The sequence below is a fragment of the Mytilus galloprovincialis genome, chromosome 10, assembly GCF_965363235.1.
Source record: "Mytilus galloprovincialis chromosome 10, xbMytGall1.hap1.1, whole genome shotgun sequence".
Taxonomy (NCBI): domain Eukaryota; kingdom Metazoa; phylum Mollusca; class Bivalvia; order Mytilida; family Mytilidae; genus Mytilus; species Mytilus galloprovincialis.
This window is the reverse complement of record NC_134847.1, coordinates 1562700-1587099: the sequence shown is the minus strand read 5'-3', so window position 1 is coordinate 1587099 and position 24400 is coordinate 1562700. Positions and strand designations below refer to the sequence as shown.

Below are 24400 nucleotides of genomic sequence, written 5' to 3'. Positions count from 1 at the left end.
TAAAAATGTGTCTGATGACCCCACCTGCCAATCAACATGGCTGACATGGCTAAAAATAGAACATAAGGGTAAGATGCAGTTTTTTTGCTTATATCTCTGAAACTAAAGCCAAAGAATAAGGGTTGCATTATTTCATGCATCAATTGTAAACAAAAATATCAGGTGAGCGACACAGATTCTTTGGAGCCTCTAGTTTAAGAAGAAAACGATACAATTTCAAGATAACATGCAGGATGTTGATGCCCGAAAAAAGACTGAATACACCAGAGACAATCAATGTCGTTTGGTTGATCGTGTGCAATAACTAATACCCAACATCTTACAATCTATGTCGTTTGGTTGATCGTGTGCAATAACTAATACCCAACATCTTACAATCTATGTCGTTTGGTTGATCGTGTGCAATAACTAATACCCAACATCTTCTTTAATCTTGTGTCAAGTTGTAATTGGCAGGACCTTTCTTTTACAAAACTGTACAACCAATGCTGACATAAATCAACATGAGAAGAAGTTAATTAACATTGCATTATTTTAATATTGCGAAATAAAAACTTGAAGCAAGTGTTTTACAATTTATAGTGTTCTGATTACCATGATGACTCTTTAAACCACTGCTAAGCATAATAATTATATTGATTGTTTGTTCAATCTCTCCAATAAATATATAATATTTGTATGGTTTTCTCTTCTAGCAATACCTAATGGTGTAATTCCTTCCCATTTAATGTTACAGTCTGCTTTATGTTTCAATAAAAATTCAACAATCTCTGCATGGCCTTTATAACATGCTATAAATATTGGGGATTCTCCAGAATCTCTACAGTTATTAATGTCTGCCTTATTGTTTATTAACATCTGAACTACTTCAGTCTGTCTTTCCTGACAAGCAATGAACAGAGGTGATACTACATCAGTATCTCTACACTTATTAATGTTTGCCTTATTGTTTATTAACATCTGAACTACTTCAGTATGTCCTTCCTGACAAGCAATGTATAGAGGTGATCCGTCTTCATCATTACACTTATTAATGTTTGCCTTATTGTTTATTAACATATGAACTACTTCAGTATGTCCATTCTGACAAGCAATGAACAGAGGTGATTCTCCAGTATCTATACACTTATTAATGTTTGCCTTATTGTTTATTAACACCTGAACTACTTCAGTATGTCCTTTCTGACAAGCAATGAACAGAGGTGATCCGTCTTCATCATTACACTTATTAATGTTTGCCTTATTGTTTATTAACATCTGAACTACTTCAGTATGTCCATTCTGACAAGCAATGAACAGAGGTGATCCGTCTTCATCATTATACTTATTAATGTTTGCCTTATTGTTTATTAACATATGAACTACTTCAGTATGTCCATTCTGACAAGCAATGAACAGAGGTGATTCTCCAGTATCTATACACTTATTAATGTCTGCCTTATTGTTTATTAACATCTGAACTACTTCAGTATGTCCTTCCTGACAAGCAATGAACGGAGGTGATCCGTCTTCATCATTACACTTATTAATGTTTGCCTTATTGTTTATTAACATCTGAACTACTTCAGTATGTCCATTCTGACAAGTAATGAACAGAGGTGATTCTCCATTATCTCTATACTTATTAATGTCTGCCTTATTGTTTATTAACATCTGAGCTACTTCAGTATGTCCTGCCTGACAAGCAATGTATAGAGGTGATCCGTCTTCATCATTACACTTATTAATGTTTGCCTTATTGTTTATTAACATCTGAACTACTTCAGTATGTCCATTATAACAAGCACTGCACAGAGGTGATTCTCCAGTATATATACACTTATTGATATCTGCCTTATTGTTTATTAACATCTGAACTACTTCAGTATGCCCTACCTGACAAGCAATGCACAGAGGTGATGCTCCAGTATCTCTACACTTATTAATGTCTGCCTTATTGTTAATTAACATCTGAACTACTTCAATATGTCCTTCCTGACAAGCAATGTACAGAGGTGATTCTCCAGTATCTATACACTTATTAATGTCTGCCTTATTGTTAATTAACATCTGAACTACTTCAGTATATCCATATTCAGATGATATGTATAAAGGTGATACATTATTAGTACGACAATGGTTTACATTACTGACACAATGATGTATACACCATTTAACTAAATCAATATCTCCTATAAAACAACACTGTATCAATGGAGTACTGTTGTCATCAATGTCATATGAAGTGGCCAATTGTTTTTGTTGTGATATTGCTAAGCTTTGTATATGTAGAAGGAATCTTTGTCTGAAGATATGATTGACCATATTGATGTTACAGAAAACATCCACAACCTCTTCTCTTGACCAGTCATCTATCATTCTGTTTATATACCCTTGCTGATATCTCGTTGGTACAATAATTGTAAATTCATCATTATTGCTTTTTCTTTCAAATGAAAATCTTTCACTTATAAATTCACTTCTAGCATTTTTAATTAAACAATAAATCATCACACTGCCAAAGTAAAAAGCCAGAAAGTCAAACAGTTTATCATGAATAGTTCTGTACACTTCACCATCCTTTCTGATATATGTATGTGTAAGTGAATTAAGCTCATCACGTAAAACCAATCGTGACGTTCCTTCCAACACTTTACAAGCTTCATATGTGTTCTTTATAACGGTTTTTATGTTTTCATCCACATCTTCAGTAAGCCATTCTTCTTTCAACTGATTGTTAAACATTACACATAGAGCAAGTGCACAGTATTTGACATGTGCTCCCTCTGTCTGTAATTTATCTATCTCTTCTTTGTAGACTGTAAATGGATTTGTAAAGAAATTTACAATGTTTAGTTTTGAATTTTTGCTGTACAATTGACACAAAAGAGGAAAACAGTCAAACATATCATACAAATCACTGATCTCAGAAGCGTTTGTTTTCAGGTAAAATTCAGCAATGGATTGTTTTTCTGTTTTAGATAAACACAAATCTGCAGACAGGAGATTACATTCACACCCTTGAAAGAATGATAACGCTTCCATTTGCCTATTATTATAAACCTGTAGTCTACAAGACATAATTAACTTCACTGGTTTCTTTTCTACTAAAGCTTTAATTTTTTCCGTCATATTTTTCCAGTTTTCAAACTTCATTGGATTTAAACTATATGTTCCACAAAAATCATCCACAACAAACAGTATCTTCTTTATTGGATTGTACCACTTGATGATTTCCTTAGGATTTGATACTGGTATAATATTGTAGCCTTCATTTTGCATCTGTAAAGCTACGTGACGCACCAATGATGATTTTCCAGTACCAGAACTTGCTGTGACAACAACACAACAATTTTCTTCAATGCACTTCAACACACATTTTACTCCGTTTGTTTCTATAAATGTTTTGTCATCTTCTTTCCAGTTTTCTAATTCCTCATTAATTAGTCCTGGAAAAGAAAATTTGACAATTCTTTTAATACTTATTTTTTAAAATAAATGTTCATATATGATAAAGAAAATTTCCTTGACATATGGTATAAACAAAAGGTTTGATTTATCCATACTATGTATAGGTAAAAGGCTTGACATACGGTATGAACAATTTGCTTGTCAAATGGTATAGACAAAGGGCTAGACATATGGTATGGACAAAAGGCTTGACCTATGAATGCTAGGTATTAAGGCAAAAGGCTTGACATACGTATTGATAATTTGCTTGAAAATTGGTATAGACAAAAGGCTTGAATACGGTATAGAAAATGGGCTTGACCTAAGGAATAGACAAATGGCTCAACCTTTGGTATAGACAAAGGCTTGACCTATGATATGCACTGGAAATAGGTTTGGCATATTTGGATCTCAATGCTCTTCAACTTCGTACTTTATTCGTTTTTTTGTTGTTTTTTTTTTTATAACTTTTTTAGATCCGAGCGTCACTGATGAGTCTTTTGTAGACGAGTTGCGCGTCTGGTGTATATATAAAATTTAGCCCTGGTATCTATGATGAGCTTATATATGACAATTTGCTGGAAAAATGGTATAGAAAACTTTTAAAATGTCATACAGACAACTGACATGCCATATGGTATGGATTTTTTACTTGACATACGGAATGGATAATTGACTTGACATATGGTGTGGACAATTGGTTTGACATATGGCATGAACAATTCGCCTGACCTATGGTATACATAGAAAAAAACATTTAACATGTCATACATATAACTGATATGTTATCGACAATTGACTTATCATATGGTATAGACATTTCATTTAACATATATATGGTATAGATATTTGACATAACATCTATAGGGTATAGATAATTTACTTGACATATGATGTGGAATAGATTATTATATTGACATATGGTATGGACAATTGACTTCACATGTAGTTTGGACAATTATCTTTACATATGGTATGGACAATTAATTTGATGCCTGGTGTAGACATTAAATTGATATATGGTATAGACAACTGATATGACTCATGGTGTAGACAATGGACTTGACATATGGTATACACAATTAATTTGACATAATCATTGGTTTGAAATATGATATAGATAGTTGACTTGACATATCAAACAGATAATTGACTTGACATATCAAATAGATAATTGACTTAACATATGATATCTATAGCCAAGTGGCTTGATATTATGTATAGACAATTGACTTGACATATGGTAAAGCCAAGTGGTTTGACATAAGGTTTAGACAGTTGACTTGACATATGTGTAGCTAAATGGCATCAGATTATATCAAGCCAGTTTTACTAGACATAGGAGGGTCGTAATGAGTGTACCTTAATAATGAATAACTGTTAAAAATCTTGCCAAATGCGTAATGGTAATTTTTGGTGGATGACGATAAAACGTACATTTGCTTTTACAAATGTTTAAGACGATTAAAAAGTCCAATGATTTTGACGAATCACGTTAATTTTATTCTAAAAATAGGAGTAAGTATAATTATTTGAGACCTATAACGAATCACGATAAGGATATGTTGAGGAATCACGATAACATTTAACCAGTTTGACGCTATCAGTAGCTGAAAATGACTGTTTGACACCTGACGATAAAAGGCATTACTACCCTCACATATGTGTAGCCAAATGGCTTGAGATTAGATATAGACAATTGACTTGACATATGGCCAAGTGGTTTGACATAAGGTATAAACATTTGGCTTGACATATGTTACGAACAATTAGTTTGACATAATAGATGACTTTGCATACAGTTTAGATAATTGACTTGACATATCAATCAGACAATTGACATATGAAAATGTGGCTTGACATTAGGTAAAGACAACTGACTTGACAAGTGGTATAAATAATTGACTTGACATATGCTATGGACTATTGACTTGACATATGCTATGGACTATTGACTTGACACATGCTATTGACTATTGACTTGACATATGGTATAGACAATTGACTTGACATATGGTATGGACAAGGAATTGACATTAGGTATAGACTAATAACTTGACATACGATAAAGACAATGATTTGACATATGGTGTGGACAATTGACTTAACATATGGAATGGACAATAAGCCTGACATATGGTATGGGCATTTGATTTGACCTATGGTATGGACTATGAATTAACATAGGATATGGACAATGGAACTGACATTAAGTATTGACATTGACATAGTGTTGAAACATATGAACGGCATATGGAATAGACAATTGACTTGTCATACGGTAAAGACAATTGACCTGGCAAATGGTATTGACTATGGCATCAACATTATTTATAAACAATTAACTTGACATATGATATAGCCAAGTAGCTTGACATGAGGTATAAAAAAATTGGTATGTCATATGGTATGGATAATTGTTTTGACATAATAATTTATATATATTCCTTATGGTATAGATAATTGACTTGAAATATGGTATAGCCAAGTGGCTAGACATTAGAAATTGACAACTGGCTTGGCATAAGATATGGACAATTGCTTTGACATACAGTTACCTGACAGATGGGATGGACAATTGGTTTGATATACGGAAAGGAAAATTTACTTGACATATGATATAGACGACTGGTTTGACATAATAAATGAATTGACATATATATATATATATATATATATGTAATAAATTCATAATAAGATCCATTTTGTTACATCTGGTGATCCGTTTATTTGGCAATCGTCAATGGCAGTCAGCAGGGTTTAAGGACATCAGTTGTTCGACCTGCTTGTCAACACAATCATAGGTTTGAACGTTGTTTTCAATTTAGACTTGTTTATATTTTTTCGTTTGGGCTTGTATTATTTGCCTACGGGTTTATATGATCCGTTTATCCTATTTCGACTCTTCAAAATTCAAGAGTCTATCCTAAATTGAGGTTAATTATATGGCCTTCCAAAAACCGTTTCGATTCCTAACATCACTGAAAAGACATTAATTGCCGAAATCCAGATATGGTGTACACATTTTTGCACCTCATGTTTGCGGTATACCACCTTTTCCGCAGGTGTCTTGTTTTCTGTTTGGTAATAAATTCATAATAAGATGCATTTTGTTACATCTGGTGATCCGTTTATTTGGCAATCGCCAATGACAGTCAGCAGGGTTTAAGGACATCAGTTGTTCGACCTGCTAGTCAAATGCGTTTTGTTATACTTTTTTTTTTTGGTTTGACATATATTAATTGACCTGATATATTGTATAGATAATTGACATGACATAAAGTATGGCAAAGTGGTTTGACATATGGTACAGCCAAGTGCATTGATATTAGGTATAGATAATTGATTTGGTATATGACATAACATATGGTAAAGACAAACGATTTGATGTATGGTAAGATGGTAACACAATTGACTTGACATATGGTATTAATAATTGACTTGAAATAAGGTATGAACAATTGATTTGACATGATATGCTCTTTTGAATTGACACATGGTAAGGACTATGGAATTACCCGATTAACATTATTACTCCACATAGCTGATCTAATTCGTAATATAAAAAAACATCTAGGTTTTTTTGTTTGCAGTCATAGAATCCTGAAACTTCAAAGCATAAGGCATCTTTACTAAATGATACAAAATAATTCAGCTCTTTAATCATGTTAATATCCTTGTCTAAACTAAGTTGACTCTATCTACCTAGTTTGCATTGTTAAGCATTGTTAAATGTCTTTCCTGTTTTGATTTATGCCTGGAACATGTTCAGCTAAACTATCTAAACTACATGTAAATACGCTAAGAATGATTCTTGCAAAAACAAAATTCAATTGCTAATATTATTTTCACCTCCTAATATTTATGATAAATCCAACATACAATGACGTAATCAGGTTATATTTTCAAAATATTACTGGATTGAAAAAAAGATAACATGGAAAATATAGAAGAACTTCAAGAAGCTGTTTGTATAAGGACCCCCGAATAACCATTATAGTACTACCTTGTATCTTCTTGTAATACTATTATAATATATACCTCTTATGTTCCATGGTATTGGGTCTTTTAAAATCTCTGTGACTTTTGAGTGTTCATTTTGTAAAGTTCTATGGGAATCCTTCAGATCTATCAGATTTTTGGTAGTGCTTGAGTGTTCTGTTTGCAATGTACTGTAGGAATCTTGCAAATCTCTAAGATTTTCCTTGATGGTTGAGTTTTCAATGTCCATTGTTCGTCTCAGTTCCTTCATTTCTTCCTGTGATTGTTTGATTTCCAGCATAATTTCCTGGTTAGACTGATCTAAAATTTTCACCTTTAGCTCTTGACACTCTTGATTCATTGGCACACCACCCAATCGACTTACAGCCTGTAAATACATATTTCAAAGAGTTACAATAAACAGAGCTGTAATCTTTATACATAAGTAGTAATTATTTTGGGTCAGGTATAGATTTTAAATATATCATGATGAAAAAAACCTTAGGAAATATATGTCCCAGGATGAGAAATAAAAAAATATGCCAACATTTGAGTCAATTAATTGCAATTGTGACCAATTTATAATAAGATGATGTCTTTGCACTAAATCTACTCGATGATTTGTACTGATTGATATCTTAGTCTGGGAATAACGATATGTGTCATGTATTAGTTTATTAGTATGAGTTCTCAGTAACTCTATGTACTTTTCGATAGGTGCTTTTTTTCTTTACTCTTACCAGATTTTTGTTGTGTCTATCTGATGAGTCAAGCCCTATTCAACTTATTTTAAATTTTTATTTGAAGTTTGATGTTATGTTATTCTGTTACATACATTACATGGTTGTTCGTTTTTTGCCATGGCTTTGTTGGTTCATTTTTGACTTAAGAGTTTGGTATCTTTTGCCTCTCTTTTATACTACTGACACGGGTTAGAGATGGGTTGAGTGCTCACTAACATGTTTAAAAATACCACAATCTTTACATGTCTATCCCAAATCAGGAGCCATTGGTTTTCTGTGATTGCTGTCTACAACTTTGTTTTTCGTTTGTTGTTTCATTAATAAATTGTTTCTATTTAACATTGTGTTCACCATGCCTTGTCTTTTTATAGTTTACTTTATGGTGTGGGTTTTGCTCATTGCTGAAATTGTACAGAAATAGTTGCTAGGTACCACATTATACAAAATTAGTATTTTATGAAGAATGTACTTACATCTACTACGTTTCTCCATGCTGTATTGAAATCACCTGTTGAGATAGTGTTACTATCATGATGAGCTAGTATATTTCTGTACCATTTAATCCTGGCAAGATCAGATCTTGGAGTGGTCTCCCCTGGTATTGGTAGATAGTCAAACCCATTGATTGGAGGAGTGACAGATGTCAAGTTTCTGATCAAACAGATCATCAATGTTACATCAAAAGCTTTGGAATCAGGTACACCTGTATCAACAAAAGACATTGAACGTCAACAGTTATTCATATCCCTAAATACAGAATCGGCCACGTATATGTTACTGATATATAAATTCATACAGTACCATGTATGTAATACAAATTTAATGAAATGCATCATCTACTACATCTAGATGAGTAACTTTCTGCCAAACAGTGTACGTTCATTAACATGAAAACGCTATGACGAAATCTTGTCAAATTTAGATATGTTGTTTCCTGTGACTAAATGAAGGTCAAGTTCAATTTTTCGATTTTTATTGTTCTCGTTGTTGTGTTGTAGACCTTTCAGTAGCAAAACATTTTTTATTATATGAATTTGAGTTTTTTCCCTTTGAACAGAAATGAATAATTAATTTCTATGTCATGTGGTCTCTTGTTTATTTTGAGTTATTTTCCTTTGAACAGAAATGTAATAAATAAGTATTTCATCACAATTTGAATTCTTGGGATTCTTTGATATACTAATTCTAACAATGTACTTAGATTATTTTGGATATTGGACCATTATAGGTAAATGTTAAATTTCAAATTTTTCAGTTCTTTGACCACATTCAGTTTGTGTCACAAAACCTATTACTCCACATAGCTGTGTCAAATCTTCAATCACAATCCAAATTAAGAGCTGTTTTAAGCTTAGATGTTGTGTCCATACTTGCTCAACTGTTCAGGGTTCGACCTCTGATAGGAAAATCCGGTTTGCTGTCACTCTGACAGCCTCTTGTTTTATTGTGTTTAGGGATTGTTATCACATGATCACAATTTTCAAAGTTTCCATGGCCTCATGATAGAAACATAATTTAGAAAAAAGACATGTCAAACTAGACATCATTAAGATGGGAGCCATCTCTCTCTGTGGGCCCCGCTGTAAATAACAGGTTACTATTTGACTATTAAATATGGTAGTGGTTGAATCTCTTAGAGCAGGTTACATGTGCTATTAAACAGTACACCGGATGTCCTTTACCCTTAATTTTAGAAATATAATATAAAAGAAAAAAGAACTTCTTTAAATAGACACAGGTTATTTCGCATTAGATGTCAAGCCGGAATATGCCATTTAAATTGTCGGAATTTTGTACTGTAGCTGTATTCACTAGATTAAATAGTTTACCATTTGTTACAGTAGATATGTTTATCATGTGGAAATCTGTACGTCAGTAGTACTAGGCTCGACAAAATTACATCAGATTGAATTATTTGAATAGTTTAATTCTTTTTTGTGTTACCAATCCCCCTATTTTGGTTTATTTTCTCTTTCAGAGTGATAACACAACATGCCCTGGTGGAGTAATAACTTCACATATACTTACTCACAAGGGAACTAATGACTACAATGACAATGATCAGCATTAGTTTTCTTGTGGTAAAAAAATTGTATGGATAACCTGATATCACATATAATTACTCACAAGAGAACAGAACTAAGCCAGTTGTATGGATTGATGGAAAAAGACATAAAGATGAATTCTGCAGCAAATGTTAAGGAAAACAATGACAATGATCACATCAGTTTTCGTGTGGTAAAATATTTGTATGGATAAGCTGATATGAAGCACTTTTTAAAAGTTATTACATAGTCTCGTTATGTGCTCAGAGTGATTTTATTCTATGTTTTTTTAGTTAAAGTGTTTGGCCTAGTAAGTTGTACATACATTATGACACCCTCTAGTGTTTGTTAATATACATGTCAAGTATAGACTCAACCTCTCATGACAGGGCCACAAGTGGAGCAGGATCTACTTACCTTTTCCAAGAACCTTCTATATATTAACCCGTATAAAAAATTAAAAAAATTTCCATGTATTTTGCATTCTGTTGTTTTTTTCTTAGCTAATTAATTTGTTTTTTTCCCACGGTATTGTCAATTTGCTTTCGACTTATGTTGTTGGATACTTATAAGCGAATTATTGCCACAACATCTGTATCTTAATCTGAGTGCCAATTAACAAACCTAAACAAAATCAGAACTACAAGACTTCTATAGATATATGAAATACGTACCATTTTTTGGAAACAAAAATTCCACTGAGCCTGGTTCAAGATTTTTTTTTTATAACAAATCGTATAGTGTGTTGTAGTATTTATTCAATGTTAACGGTAGATAGGTAGGTGGAAATTCTTTGTCAAAGAAAGTACGGACTGCTCTTGGTGACACTCCTTTCAATAACAAGGCTAATCTGATATAATTCTCTTCTTCTTCTGAAAGGGGGGCCATCATTGAAGAAACCCCTCTGATTTTCAATAGAACACTAACTCCTATTTACTTCTTGTTCCATGTTATACTGAAAAAGATACAAGCCTATTACAACAAAAAGTAAAGAAATAACAAAAATGTTATATCTTCAAAATGGCATCTGTGCTAAATTATCATACATCTTATAACATGTACAATGAAAAAACAATCTTAGTTTAACTTTCATTGTTTTTGATATCAAGGATTTATGTTGGCATTATACATGTTATAAGATGTAAAATAATTGAGCACTGTTTTGAATATATAAGTAACCAAAAAATACAAATGTTAAAACACTACAAGGTATTAATTCCAGGTTGATTGTGCTTTTACGAAAGAAGCAATGTGTTAAAAAAAAGTTATATATTGACTGTCTCAATAGGGCTATTTAACCACCTAAAACATAAAATAAGTAACATACATTTTACTGCATTTATGTGATGAATTGAGTTATCATCGATTTGTTCATAATTATAAATTAACTGTTAACAAAACTTTGAATTTAAAAAAAAAACTAAGGCTTTTCTACCTCAGGAATAGATTACTCAGCTGTTTTTGGCAAAAGCCTTACGAACTTTTGGTCCTCAAAGCTCTTCAACTTCGTACTTTATTTGGTTTTTGAGACATTTTGTTATTCGAGCGTCACTGATGAGTCTTTTGTAGACGAAAAGCGCGTCTGGCGTAAATATAAATGTTTAATCCTGGTATCTTTTTAGATGAGTTTATTTACTGAATGTAAGATGTTTTAAATCAAATGTTGTCTGATTGTTATAGATATATAGAATACTTTTTGAGAGAGAGAACATGTATGAAAGCTTAGTTTGGACATCTTTATAGCAATTCAAAATTACTACCTTTAGCATAGCAATTCAAAATTCCTACCTTTAGCATAGCAATTACAATAAAATTATTATAATGCTGTCAGACTGGTTTTTTCATGTGGATTTAAAGTCTTATAGAATTGTATGTCTTATTCTATCACCTTGCACTTTCACGACTTGAAATCAGTTTTACAGTTGGTTTTATAAAACAAAATATGGTCAGAGTTTTGAAAAAGAATGTAACAAGTTGAGAGCAACATTTATAGTGAAATGACAGTAAGTGTAAACTGTTACAGTTAGTTAGATATACTCTTAATGATAGTGTTCCATTTATCATGTCTTTATTGTGTTGTTAAATTAGGCATATTTCTTTTTTTATTATTCAAATAATGCATGTGCAATTGTCACTTTCCAGGCCTTGAAGTCATAAAACTTTCGAGTCAGATTTTTAGTACTCATACTCCAACATTATCCAATCAAAATGCTTCGAGCACGATTTTTGTGATCCGATCACTGAGTAAAGTTTTATGACTTCAACCCCTGACATACATTGGTAAATAAAATTTGATCTTGTATGTCAAAATCGATGTTGATGGCGTTAATATTTCTGATAATTCCAGGCTAAAAAACATCTTGATAATATTTTTTAATTTTGTATTTTTATATCATTGTCTTTCGTATTTATTTGTCAACATATTTGTTTGACCATATAGTACCGGCATCACAATTTTACGAACCTATATCAGTTACACTCGATTAACTATTTGGAATATGGTAATCGAACGTCGTTTTGTACTCCAAATGAAGCGACGCCGATTTATACGATAGGGGTAACATGCAAGATTATTTTTACGTTTTGGAGTAAGTGTGAATTCAAATTTTACTAAACTAGTTCACATTAATGTTTAGGGGCCAGCTGAAGTCCGCCGCCGGGTGCTGGTTTTTCTCGTTGTGTTGTAGACCCTTTGGTGGGCTTCTGTTGTTTTTTGTCTTTTTGTCAAGTTGTTTTCTCCATGCCACATTCCCCTTTTCCATTCTCAATTTTATGATATAATGCAATGAAAATTCTCTGAATTGAGATGAGACACAGTTGAAAAAAATAAAGAGCCGAAGTTTTATGTGGTTCAAAGTATCGTGATTTCATGTATTTGATATCTTTCCAAGTATGTTTTAGTTCTTTGGTCATGTTGTTGTTGAAATCTTAATGATTCTCTAACGTTCCAATCAAAATAAGACCAATGTTCTGTTTTATATCACTAGAACCGTGTACACATGTAGGACATAGCTCAACTGTTTTAATACAGAATTTAAAGAAATGTCGAAAGTTTTTCACAAAATGACTATCTCGTCCGGCTTTTGGTATACCATAAAATTGTGAATGGAAATGGGGAATGTGTCAAAGCGACAACAACCCGACCATAGAGCAGACAACAGCCGAGGGCCACCCATAGGCCTTCATTGTAGCGGGAAACTTCCGCAACCGGAGGCGTCCTTAAGCTGGCCCTTAAACAAATATGCATACTTGTTCAGTGATAATGGACGTAATACTAAACTCCGAATTATACACAAGAAACTAAAATTGAAATCAAACCGGACTTACAAAGGCAAGTGGCTCCTGACTTGGGATAGGCGCAAAATTGCGGCGGGATTAAACATGTTTTTTGAGATCTCAACCCTCCCCCTATACCTCTAGCCAATGTAGAAAAACAAACGCACAACAATAAGCACAGTAAAACTCTGTTTAAGAGAAGTCCGAGTCCGATGTCAGAATATGAAACAAAAGAAAAAAGAAAACATACATACTCCAGTACCAGTTGAGTATACAAATGTATATTTTTAACGATTTTTTTAGATGCCCAAAAATGTGTACTCGTTTTTAAGCAGAAAAGTGTTAGTTGATTAACTTTGAACTTAATTGACATGATTGATACATGATCTTAACAACATTTTTTTACTCTGAAAGAAAAATCAAAACAATTAATCTTTTTCGTCTTCTATTTTTATATCAATTATAGCCAGCATCGATCAGGACCAAATCATTAGCACTTATTCCTATCAATTAAAAACAATTTTATCAATCATGTTAACCGTGACACAGAAAACAATAGTTATTAAAATATACTGTCTTTTCACAAAAAAAGAAACATAATAAAAACATGGTGTAGGGTGATTGTCAAAATGGGACAACTCTCCATTAAAGACAAACATATATAGACGTTAACAATTATACGTTACCGAAAAGCCTTTAGTAATGAATAACACCCATACTGAATAGCAATAAATTTACTTACGTATCTTGACATTTTCATCCTGTAAACGGAACGTGTGTCAATAGGAATTGAAATGATTTGCTTTGTCAATCTATACGATTTATGTTACAAATCTAGGTTTAGATAATATAGTAACGTCATATGTACGAGATCTTGTTAGGTCATGTTTTATCATCATATCCATTATCGCACATAACTGTAGGCTGGCACAGTGTTTACTGAATGCAGATAATTCATAGGTGATAACTAAAAATAACTTTTATCTCTCAAAGTTTAAAGTATACGACATAGACCAAATAATAAATGTCACGTCGAATTTCTGTTCATACACTGAAAAAAGGATTTAGATCAAGTTAAATGTATGCATGTTAAAGAGTAGCTTAGTTCTCTTCACAACACACTAAGAATCATACTGCATGCATACTAGCTTCGTAAAGAACGTAAAACTTGTCAAATATTTTTTCTTCTTGTCTTCCAGTAAATGCATATATTAATGTCCGACAATTAACATGCCTATTAATAAGTACCAAATTAGAATTGTGACCCCAATTTCATGGTCCACTGAACATAGAAAATGATAGTTGAGTGGGCATCCATGTTCTACGGACACATTCTTGTGAACAGCTACTATTCACTTAAATATAGAAATTTATTTGCTAATCAGTGTAACAAACTGAGTTGGATTTGTATTTGCAAGAACATAATATTGGGAGATTTCTTGACACTTTTTGTTCTGTTTAACAATGTATGTTGAATATGGGCCCTTTTTCAAACTATAATTTTTTATTTGCAAAATCTTATGAATGTTGCAAAAATTTTATCCAAGAGTATTGGAACACAAAATTTATGTGTTTTTTGGTTGATTCTATGTGAATAAAAATCCATCACCAATTTGTATGTTACCCTTAAGGCGTTTTAAATTTCTGAGAAAACCATAGGTAATTCTTATTATGTGATCAGTTGTTTCCCCTTTATTTTCCCTAGACGTTTAGAGTTGCCTCATTTAAGAGTTATTTACTCTGTATACCATTTGGAAGTTCCTGTTTTTTTTTAATATTGTTTTAAAAAATTATATAATATGTACTTTTGTATGATGTTGTACTTTATAAAACATGTCAAATGTTAAATCAACCTGATTAAAGGGAGATAATTTCTTAAGAATTTTCTCCTTATCAGTACTAGAATTATTTATTAAATATCTTCTTGAAATGAATATAATGACCACTACTTAGAGATGTTTTGTATGATGTTGTAAGACATACAAAAGTTGTGTCAAATACTTAGTTTTGTTTTAGTTTTATTATATATTTTATTTTATTTATCATTATCATTATTTTACATATTGTTCAAAATTGTATACATGAAATGGAAATATTTATAATAAATTTACAATTATATATTTGTATATTTTATAAACTCAGTAGAACTTGACTTTGACCTTTTGACCTTTATCTTATTTACTTCAAATGTCTGTAAGGATTCTGTGTCATTACTAAATATACCAAATCTTTTTGTTTTCATTTCCCTGAAAAAGGGTTTAGGTCACATATCTCATGGAAATAATTTATCATACTACACCTATTTTCGGGAACTATAGCAAAGCTTCAAATAGACATTAAAAAACACATGTTATAGATATTTTTTACAATACAAGCATGTATTTAGTTCTGTTCTCAGCAAATGATTAAGAATTTTCTAAATATCCAAACGAAATTTATCTCATCAAACGGAACATTCAGTGACAGACATATTCCTTTTTGTCACCTGCGTTACGCATTGCAGGGGACATGAAAATACCAGGTGTCCTCCTGTTGGTCCGGTCTTGTTAGCGCTCTCACATGTAAAATTCTTGCCAGATTTTTATGAAACTTTTATCATAGGTTTATATCAGCAATGTCCTAGCGAATTTGAAAAACCAATGCCGATCAATAATTTTTAGAAGAGTTATGCCCCTTGGAAATAAAATTCATATGGACAATTGCCTTATGTGCTCTCTAATGTGTACAGTTCTTATCATACAGATGCCCTATGCTATGAAGTTTCCATTTGTCATATGTCTTTTGTCCTTGACCTCATTTTCAAGGTTCAGTCACTGGTTTGAAAAAAGAACCATTTAATGGTTTTTGTCATTTGAATTGATCACTTATGAGTAATAGAATGATTTAATTTGGTATATTGGATCCTTGCAGGGTCTTCATGTCCGGCAGACAGGATTCATATGACATCGACCTCATTTCATTGATCAAGGATCAATTATCAAAGTCAAAAGTTAGGTGATAAGGTCTGTTTCTCAGATACTATGAGTACTAGGTCAACTATATTTGATGTATGGAATGATTGTAAGGTGTACATTTCACAATGGCAGGTTTCATTTTACCTTGAACTTATTTTCATGGTTCATTGATCAATGTTTTGTATTAAAGAAATTTATCCTGTAGAACTTACTTTAAATAAAGCTAATACTAACAATGACCACTGCCCTTTCCTCGATCTTGATATCTATATCACTAACGGAAAGCTTAATACTAAAATTTATGATAAAAGAGATGATTTTTCATTTCCTATCGTTAATTATCCATTTTTAGATGGTGACGTTCCCTTGTCACCATCTTACGGTGATTATATATCTCAACTTGTACGATTCGCTCTGTATGTAACAATGATTTAGATTTTAACGAGAGAAATGTATGTATTACTGAAAAATTATTACACCAGGGTTTTCGATATTACAAACTAGTCAAAACATTTACTAAATTTTATCATCGGTATAAGGACATCATTCGTAAATATAGCTCAACATGCAGACTTCTTATACGTTCAGGTATTTCACATCCAATTTTTTATGGAAATATTCTTTATAAAGCACAAAGGTGTCAGTATTCACCTCAAAAACTAACAAAACCTTTGAATATACTTATTAAGAAGGGATATAGTTACGATACTGTTGTCAGGTCATTAAAGATTGCATATTTTGGCGTTAATATTGATTCACTTATAGGTTCTTTGCATCGGAACTAAACACATTTATTCAAAAACCAGTTGTTGGCATGACACAGGTTATGGTGTTCTCATATATGTTATGATGGTATGATACTAAACCCCTAACGGGAAGGATTGTGCCTGATGTTCATATGATGAAATCACAATCTTTCAGTCAGTTTAATTGAAGTCTGGAGCTGCTAGTAGTCTGTTGTTATTTATGTATAATTGTCATTTTGTTTATTTTCTTTGGTTACATCTTTTGACATCAGACTCGGACTTGAACTGAATTTTAATGTGCGTATTGTTATGCGTTTACTTTTCTACATTGGCTAGAGGTATAGGGGGAGGGTTGAGATCTTAGAAACATGTTTAACCCCGCCGCATTTTTGCGCCTGTCCCAAGTCAGGAGCCTCTGACCTTTGTTAGTCTTGTATTATTTTAATTTTAGTTTCTTGTGTACAATTTGGAAACTAGTATGGCGTTCATTATCACTGAACTAGTATATATTTGTTCAGGGGCAAGCTGAAGCACGCCTCCGGGTGTGGGAATTGCTCGCTACATTGAAGACCTGATGGTGACCTTCTGCTGTTGTTTTTTTCTATGGTCGGGTTGTTGTCTCTTTGGCACATTCCCCATTTCCATTCTCAATTTTATTTGTGTTTTGGTCTGGGTTTTTTCCAGATACAATAAATGATCGGTTAGCTGTGTCTGGTGTATGGAATTATTATAGGGTATACATGTCACTCTGGCAGGGTTCATCTTGACCTTGTCTTCATAAACATGGATGATAGATAAAATGAAGTTTATTTGCCATTGGTAGTAAATCCTTCATCTGAATAACTTTCTATTAAGATAGATCATGATAAGTAAAGCAGAGTGTACTGTTGTTCCTCTTATTATATTTGGGGATATAGGACATCATTACAATACCGACAACAATACCTTTCTCGCCGGCCAAAATAATAAAGAACCAAGTCTACAAGGTAAATTACTCCTGTTGTTTTAAAGATATTAAAAATGATTTTATATGTTCACAAAAGAATGCAGATGTTTATGAAGTGATTTTTTTAATGGTTTCTGTTTAAGACTTCACCCATAATATTTATATATGATGTGTCCTTGTCCTATTGCTGTAAGTTGATTTGGATATTTAGTTAAAAGATTAGACAGTTCAAAAAATTAATATAATATTATGATCAGTGTGTTCATTAAGTTGTTAATAAACTAAATATTTGACTTAACATGTCTACCATAGGCCAATGAATATGATGTGTTTCAACATACCAGCTAAGATCAGATTTTCAAATAAACTAAACTTTGGGTTTCTTTTAATATAGGGAAATTATAAAGAGAAAGATTTTACTGTCATTTCTTATTTACTAACTGTTCTTATTTTTGAGCATTGGATGGATAGTTTTGATGACATAATAGGTAACCATAGGCAATGAACGATTGAATAGTAACAGTTCAATCACTGCTTTTATCAATCACTTTTTTAAGAAGAAAACGAAACAATTTGAAGATTACATGCAGGATGTTGCTGCCTGAAAAAAGACTGAATATCGTTTGGTTGATCGTGTACAATAACTAATACCCAACATCTCCTTTAATCTTGTGATTGGCATGAATTTTCTTTTAAAAAAACTGTACAATCAATGATGACATCAATCCACTTTAGAAGAAGTTAATTAACATTATTTTAATATTGCGAAATAAAAACTTGAAGCAAGTGTTTTACAATTTATAGTGTTCTGATAACTGTCCTTAATCCACTGCTATGCATAATATTTATATTGATTGTTTGTTCTCTAACAAATATACAATATTTGTATGGTCTTCTCTTCTAGCAATAACTAATGGTGTAAATCCTTCCCATTTACGATTACAGTCTGCTTTATGTTTTAATAAAAATTCAACAATCTCTGCATGGCCTTTATAACATGCTATAAACATAGGATATGCTCCAATATCTCTACACTTATTAATGTCGGCCTTATTGTTTACTAACATCTTAACTACTTCAGTATGTCCTCCCTCACAAGCAATGCACAGAGGTGATGCTCCAATATCTCTACACTTATTAATGTCTGCCTTATTGTTTATTAACATCTTAACTACTTCAGTATGTCCTTTCTGACACGCAACGTACAGAGGTGATACTTCTTCATCATCACACTTATTAATGTCTCCCTTATTGTTTATTAATATCTGAACTACTTCAGTATGTCCATTATAACAAGCAATGATCAGAGGTGATGCTCCAGTATCTCCACACTTATTAATGTCTGCCTTATTGTTTATTAACATCTTAACTATTTCAGTATGTCCTTTCCGACACGCAACGTACAGAGGTGATACTTCTTCATCATCACACTTATTAATGTCTACCTTATTGTTTATTAATATCTGAACTACTTCAGTATGTCCATTATAACAAGCAATGATCAGAGGTGATGATCCAGTATCTCCACACTTATTAATGTCTGCCTTATTGTTTATTAACATCTTAACTATTTCAGTATGTCCTTTCTGACAAACAATGCACAAAGGTGATGATCCAGTATCTCTACACTTATTAATGTCTGCCTTATTGTTTATTAACATCTGAACTACTTCAGTATATCCATATGCAGATGCCATGTATAGAGGTGATACCTTATCAGTATTACGACAATGGTTTACAATACTGACACAATGATGTAGAAGGAATCTTTGTCTGAAGATATGATTGACCATATTGATGTTACTGAAAACATCCACAACCTCTTCTCTTGACCAGTCATCTACCATTCTGTTTATATACCCTTGCTGATATCTCGTTGGTACAATAATTGTAAATTCATCCTTTTTGCTTTTTCTTTCAAATGAAAACCTTTCACGAATAAAACGACTGTTAGCATTTCTAATTAAACAATAAATCATCACACTTCCAAAGTAAAAAGCCAGAAAGTCAAACAATTTATCATGAATAGTTCTGTAGACTTCACCATCCTTTCTGATATATGTATGTTTAAGTGAATCCAGCTCATCACGTAAAACCAGTCGTGACGTTCCTTCCAACACTTTACAAGCTTCATATGTGTTCTTTATAATGGTTTTGATCTTTTCATCCACATCTTCAGTAAGCCATTCTTCCTTCAACTGATTGTTAAACATTACACATAGAGCAAGTGCACAGTATTTGGCATGTGCTCCATCTGTCTGTAATTTATCTATCTCTTCTTTGTAGACTGTAAATGGATTCCTAAAGAAATTTACAATGTTCAGTTTTGGATTTTTGCTGTACAATTGACACAAAAGAGGGAAACAGTCAAACATGTCATATAATTCACTTATCTCAGAAGCGTTTGTTTTCAGGTAAAATTCAGCAATGGATTGTTTTTCTGTTTTAGATAAACACAAATCTGCAGACAGGAGATTACATTCACACCCTTGAAAGAATAATAACGCTTCCATTTGCCTATCCTGATAAACTTGTAGTCTACAAGACATAATTAACTTCACTGGTTTCTTTTCTACTAATGTTTTAATTTTTTCCGTCATATTTTTCCAGTTTTCAAACTTCATTGGATTTAAACTATATGTTCCACAAAAATCATCCACTACAAACAATATCTTCTTTATCGGATTGTACCACTTGATGATTTCCTTAGGATTTGATACTGGTAAAATCTCATAGCCTTCATTTTGCATCTGTAAAGCCACGTGACGCACCAATGATGATTTTCCACTACCAGAACTTGCTGTGACAACAACACAACCATTTTCTTTAATGCACTTCAATACACATTTTGCTCCGTTTGTTTCTATAAATGTTTTGTCATCTTTTTTCCAATTTTCTAATTCCTCATTAATTTCTTCTGAAAAAGAAGAATTGACAATTCTTTGAATACTTATTTTTTAAGATAAAAGTTAAGAAATGTTTGACATATATGGTAAAAAAAATTGCTTGACATATGGTATAAACAAAAGGCTTGATCTATCCATGCTTGGTATAGGTAAAAGGTTTTACATACGGTATGAACAATTTGCTTGTCAATTGGTATAGACAAAAGGCTAGACATATGGTATGGACAAAAGGCTTGACCAAAGATACCAAAGGGACAGTCAAAATTTGATGTCTGGTATAGACAATTAAATTGATATATGGTAAAAACAACTGACATGACTCATGGTGTTGACAATTGACTTGACATATGGTATGGACAATTGACTTGAGATATTGTATGGACAATTGACTTGACATATGGTATAGACAATTGATTTGACATATGGTATGGACATTTGACTTGACATATGGTATGGACATTTGACTTGACATATGGTATGGACAATTGACTTGATATAAGGTATGGACAATTGACTTGACATATGGTATAGACATTTGACTTGACATATGGTATGGACATTTGACTTGACATAGGGTATGGACAATAGACTTGACATATATATGGTAGAGACATTTGACTTGACATATGGTATGGACCATTGACTTGGCATATGGTATGGACAATTGACTTGACATAATGTATGGACATTTGACTTGACATATGGTATGGACAATTGACTTGACATATGGTATTGACAATTGACTCGACATATCGTCTTGACAATTGACTTGACATATGGTATGGACAATTAACATGACATATGGTTTAGACAATTGACTTGGCATATGGTATGGACAATTGACTTGACATATGGTATGGACATTTGACTTGACATATGGTATGGATATTTGACTTCACATATAGAAATGTATGGTATGGACAATTGACTTGACATAAGATATTGACAATTGACTTGACATATGGTATGGACATTTGACTTGACCTATGGTATAGACAATTGACTTGACAAATGGTATGGACATTTGACTTGACATATGGTATACACAATTGACTTGAGATATAGTATGGACAATTGACTTGGCATATGGTATTGACAATTCACTTGACATAAGGTTATGACATTTCATTTGACATAAGGTATGAACAATTGACTTGACATATGGTATTGACAATTGACTTGACATATGGTATTGACAATTGACTTGACATATGGTATAGTCATTTGACTTGACATAAAGTATTGACAATTGACTTGACATAAGGTATTGACAATTGACTTGACATATGGTATTGACAATTGACTTGACATATGGTATAGACAATTGACTTGACATATGGTATTAACAATTGACTTGACTTATGGTATTGACAATTGACTTTACATAAAGTATTGACAATTGACTTGACATAAGGTATGGACAATTGATTTGACATATGATATAGATGATTGACTTGACATAAAGTATTGACAATTGACATGACATAAGGTATGGACAATTGATTTGACATATGATATAGATGATTGACTTGACAGAAAGTATTGACAATTGACTTGACATAAGGTATTGACAATTGACTTGACATATGGTATTGACAATTGACTTGACATATGGTATGGACAATTGACTTGACATATGGTATGGACAATTGACTTGACATATGGTATTGACAATTGACTTGACATATGGTATGGACAATTGACTTGACTATGGTATTGACAATTGACTTGACATATGGTATTGACAATTGACTTGATATATGGTATTGACAATTGACTTGACATAAAGTATTGACAATTGACTTGACATAAGGTATGGACAATTGATTTGACATATGATATAGATGATTGACTTGTTATAAAGTATTGACAATTGACATGACATAAGGTATGGACAATTGATTTGACATATGATATATATGATTGACTTGACACAAAGTATTGACAATTTATTTGACATAAGGTATGGACAATTTATTTGACATAAGGTATGGACAATTGATTTGACATATGGTATTGACTTGATACAAAGTATTGACAATTTATTTGACATAAGGTATGGACAATTGATTTGACATATGGTATTGACAATTGACTTGACATAAAGTATTTACAATTGACTTGACATATGGTATGGACAATTGATTTGACATATGATATGATCTTTTGAATTGACACATGGTAAGGACTATGGAATTACCCGATTAACATTATTACTCCACATGGCTGATCTAATTTGTAATAAAATAAAAAACATCTAGGGTTTTTTGTTTGCAGTCATAGAATCCTGACTTTAAAGCATAAGGCATCTTTACTAAATGATACAAAATAATTCATTTATTAAATCATGTTAATATCCTTGTCTAAACTAAGTTGACTCTATCTACCTTGTTTGCATTGTTAAGCATCTAAATGTCTTTCCTGTTTTGATTTATGCCTGGAACATGTTCAGCTAAACTATCTAAACTACATGTAAATACGCTAAGAATGATTCTTAACAAAAACAAACTTCAATTGCTAATATTATTTCAGAGTATTATGTTCACCTCCTAATATTTATGATAAATCCAACATACAATGACGTAATCAGGTAATATTTTCAAAATTTTACTGGATTGAAAAATAGATTACATGGAAAATATAGAAGAACTTCAAAAAGCTGTTTGTATATAAGGGCCCATGAATAACCATTATAGTACTACCATATCTTCTTGTAATACTATTATAATATATACCTCTTATGTTCCATGGTATTGGGTCTGTTAAAATCTCTGTGACTTTTGAGTGTTCAATTTGTAAAGTTCTATGGGAATCTTTTAGATCTATCAGATTTTTGGTAGTGCTTGAGTGTTCTGTTTGTAATGTACTGTGGGAATCTTGCAATTCTCTAAGATTTTCCCTGATGGTTGAGTTTTCAATGTCCATTGTTCGTCTCAGTTCCTTCATTTCTTCCTGTGATTGTTTGATTTCCAGCATAATTTCCTGATTAGACTGGTCTAAAATTTTCACCTTTAGCTCTTGACACTCTTGATTCATTGTCACACCACCCAATCGACTTACAGCCTGTAAATAAATATTTCAAAGAGTTACAATAAACAGAACTGCAATCTTTATAAATAAGTAGTAATTATTTTGGGTCAGGTATAGATTTTAAATATATCATGATGAAAATAATCTCACTAAATATATGTCCCAGGATGAGAAATTAAAAAATATGCCAACATTTGAGTCAATAAATTGCAATTGTGACCAATGTATAATAAGATGATGTCTTTGCACTAAATCTACTGGATGATTTGTACTGATTGATATCTTAGTCTGGGAAGCACGATATATTTCATGTATTAGTTTATTAGTATAAGTTGTCAGTAACT

General features: G+C 32.1%; 1 protein-coding gene across 1 annotated transcript in view; it reads right to left on the bottom strand.

Moving 5' to 3' along the window:
* Window positions 1-863: 863 nt before the first annotated feature.
* Window positions 864-24400, bottom strand: part of LOC143048825 (uncharacterized) — a 24327-nt gene continuing 790 nt past the window's right edge. The window contains exons 2-4 of the mRNA XM_076222694.1: window positions 7471-7798; window positions 1622-3428; window positions 864-882 (exon numbers count right to left, since the gene is read on the bottom strand). Coding sequence (XP_076078809.1) covers window positions 864-882; window positions 1622-3428; window positions 7471-7798 — 2154 coding nt within the window. The remainder of the gene's footprint in view (window positions 883-1621; window positions 3429-7470; window positions 7799-24400) is intronic.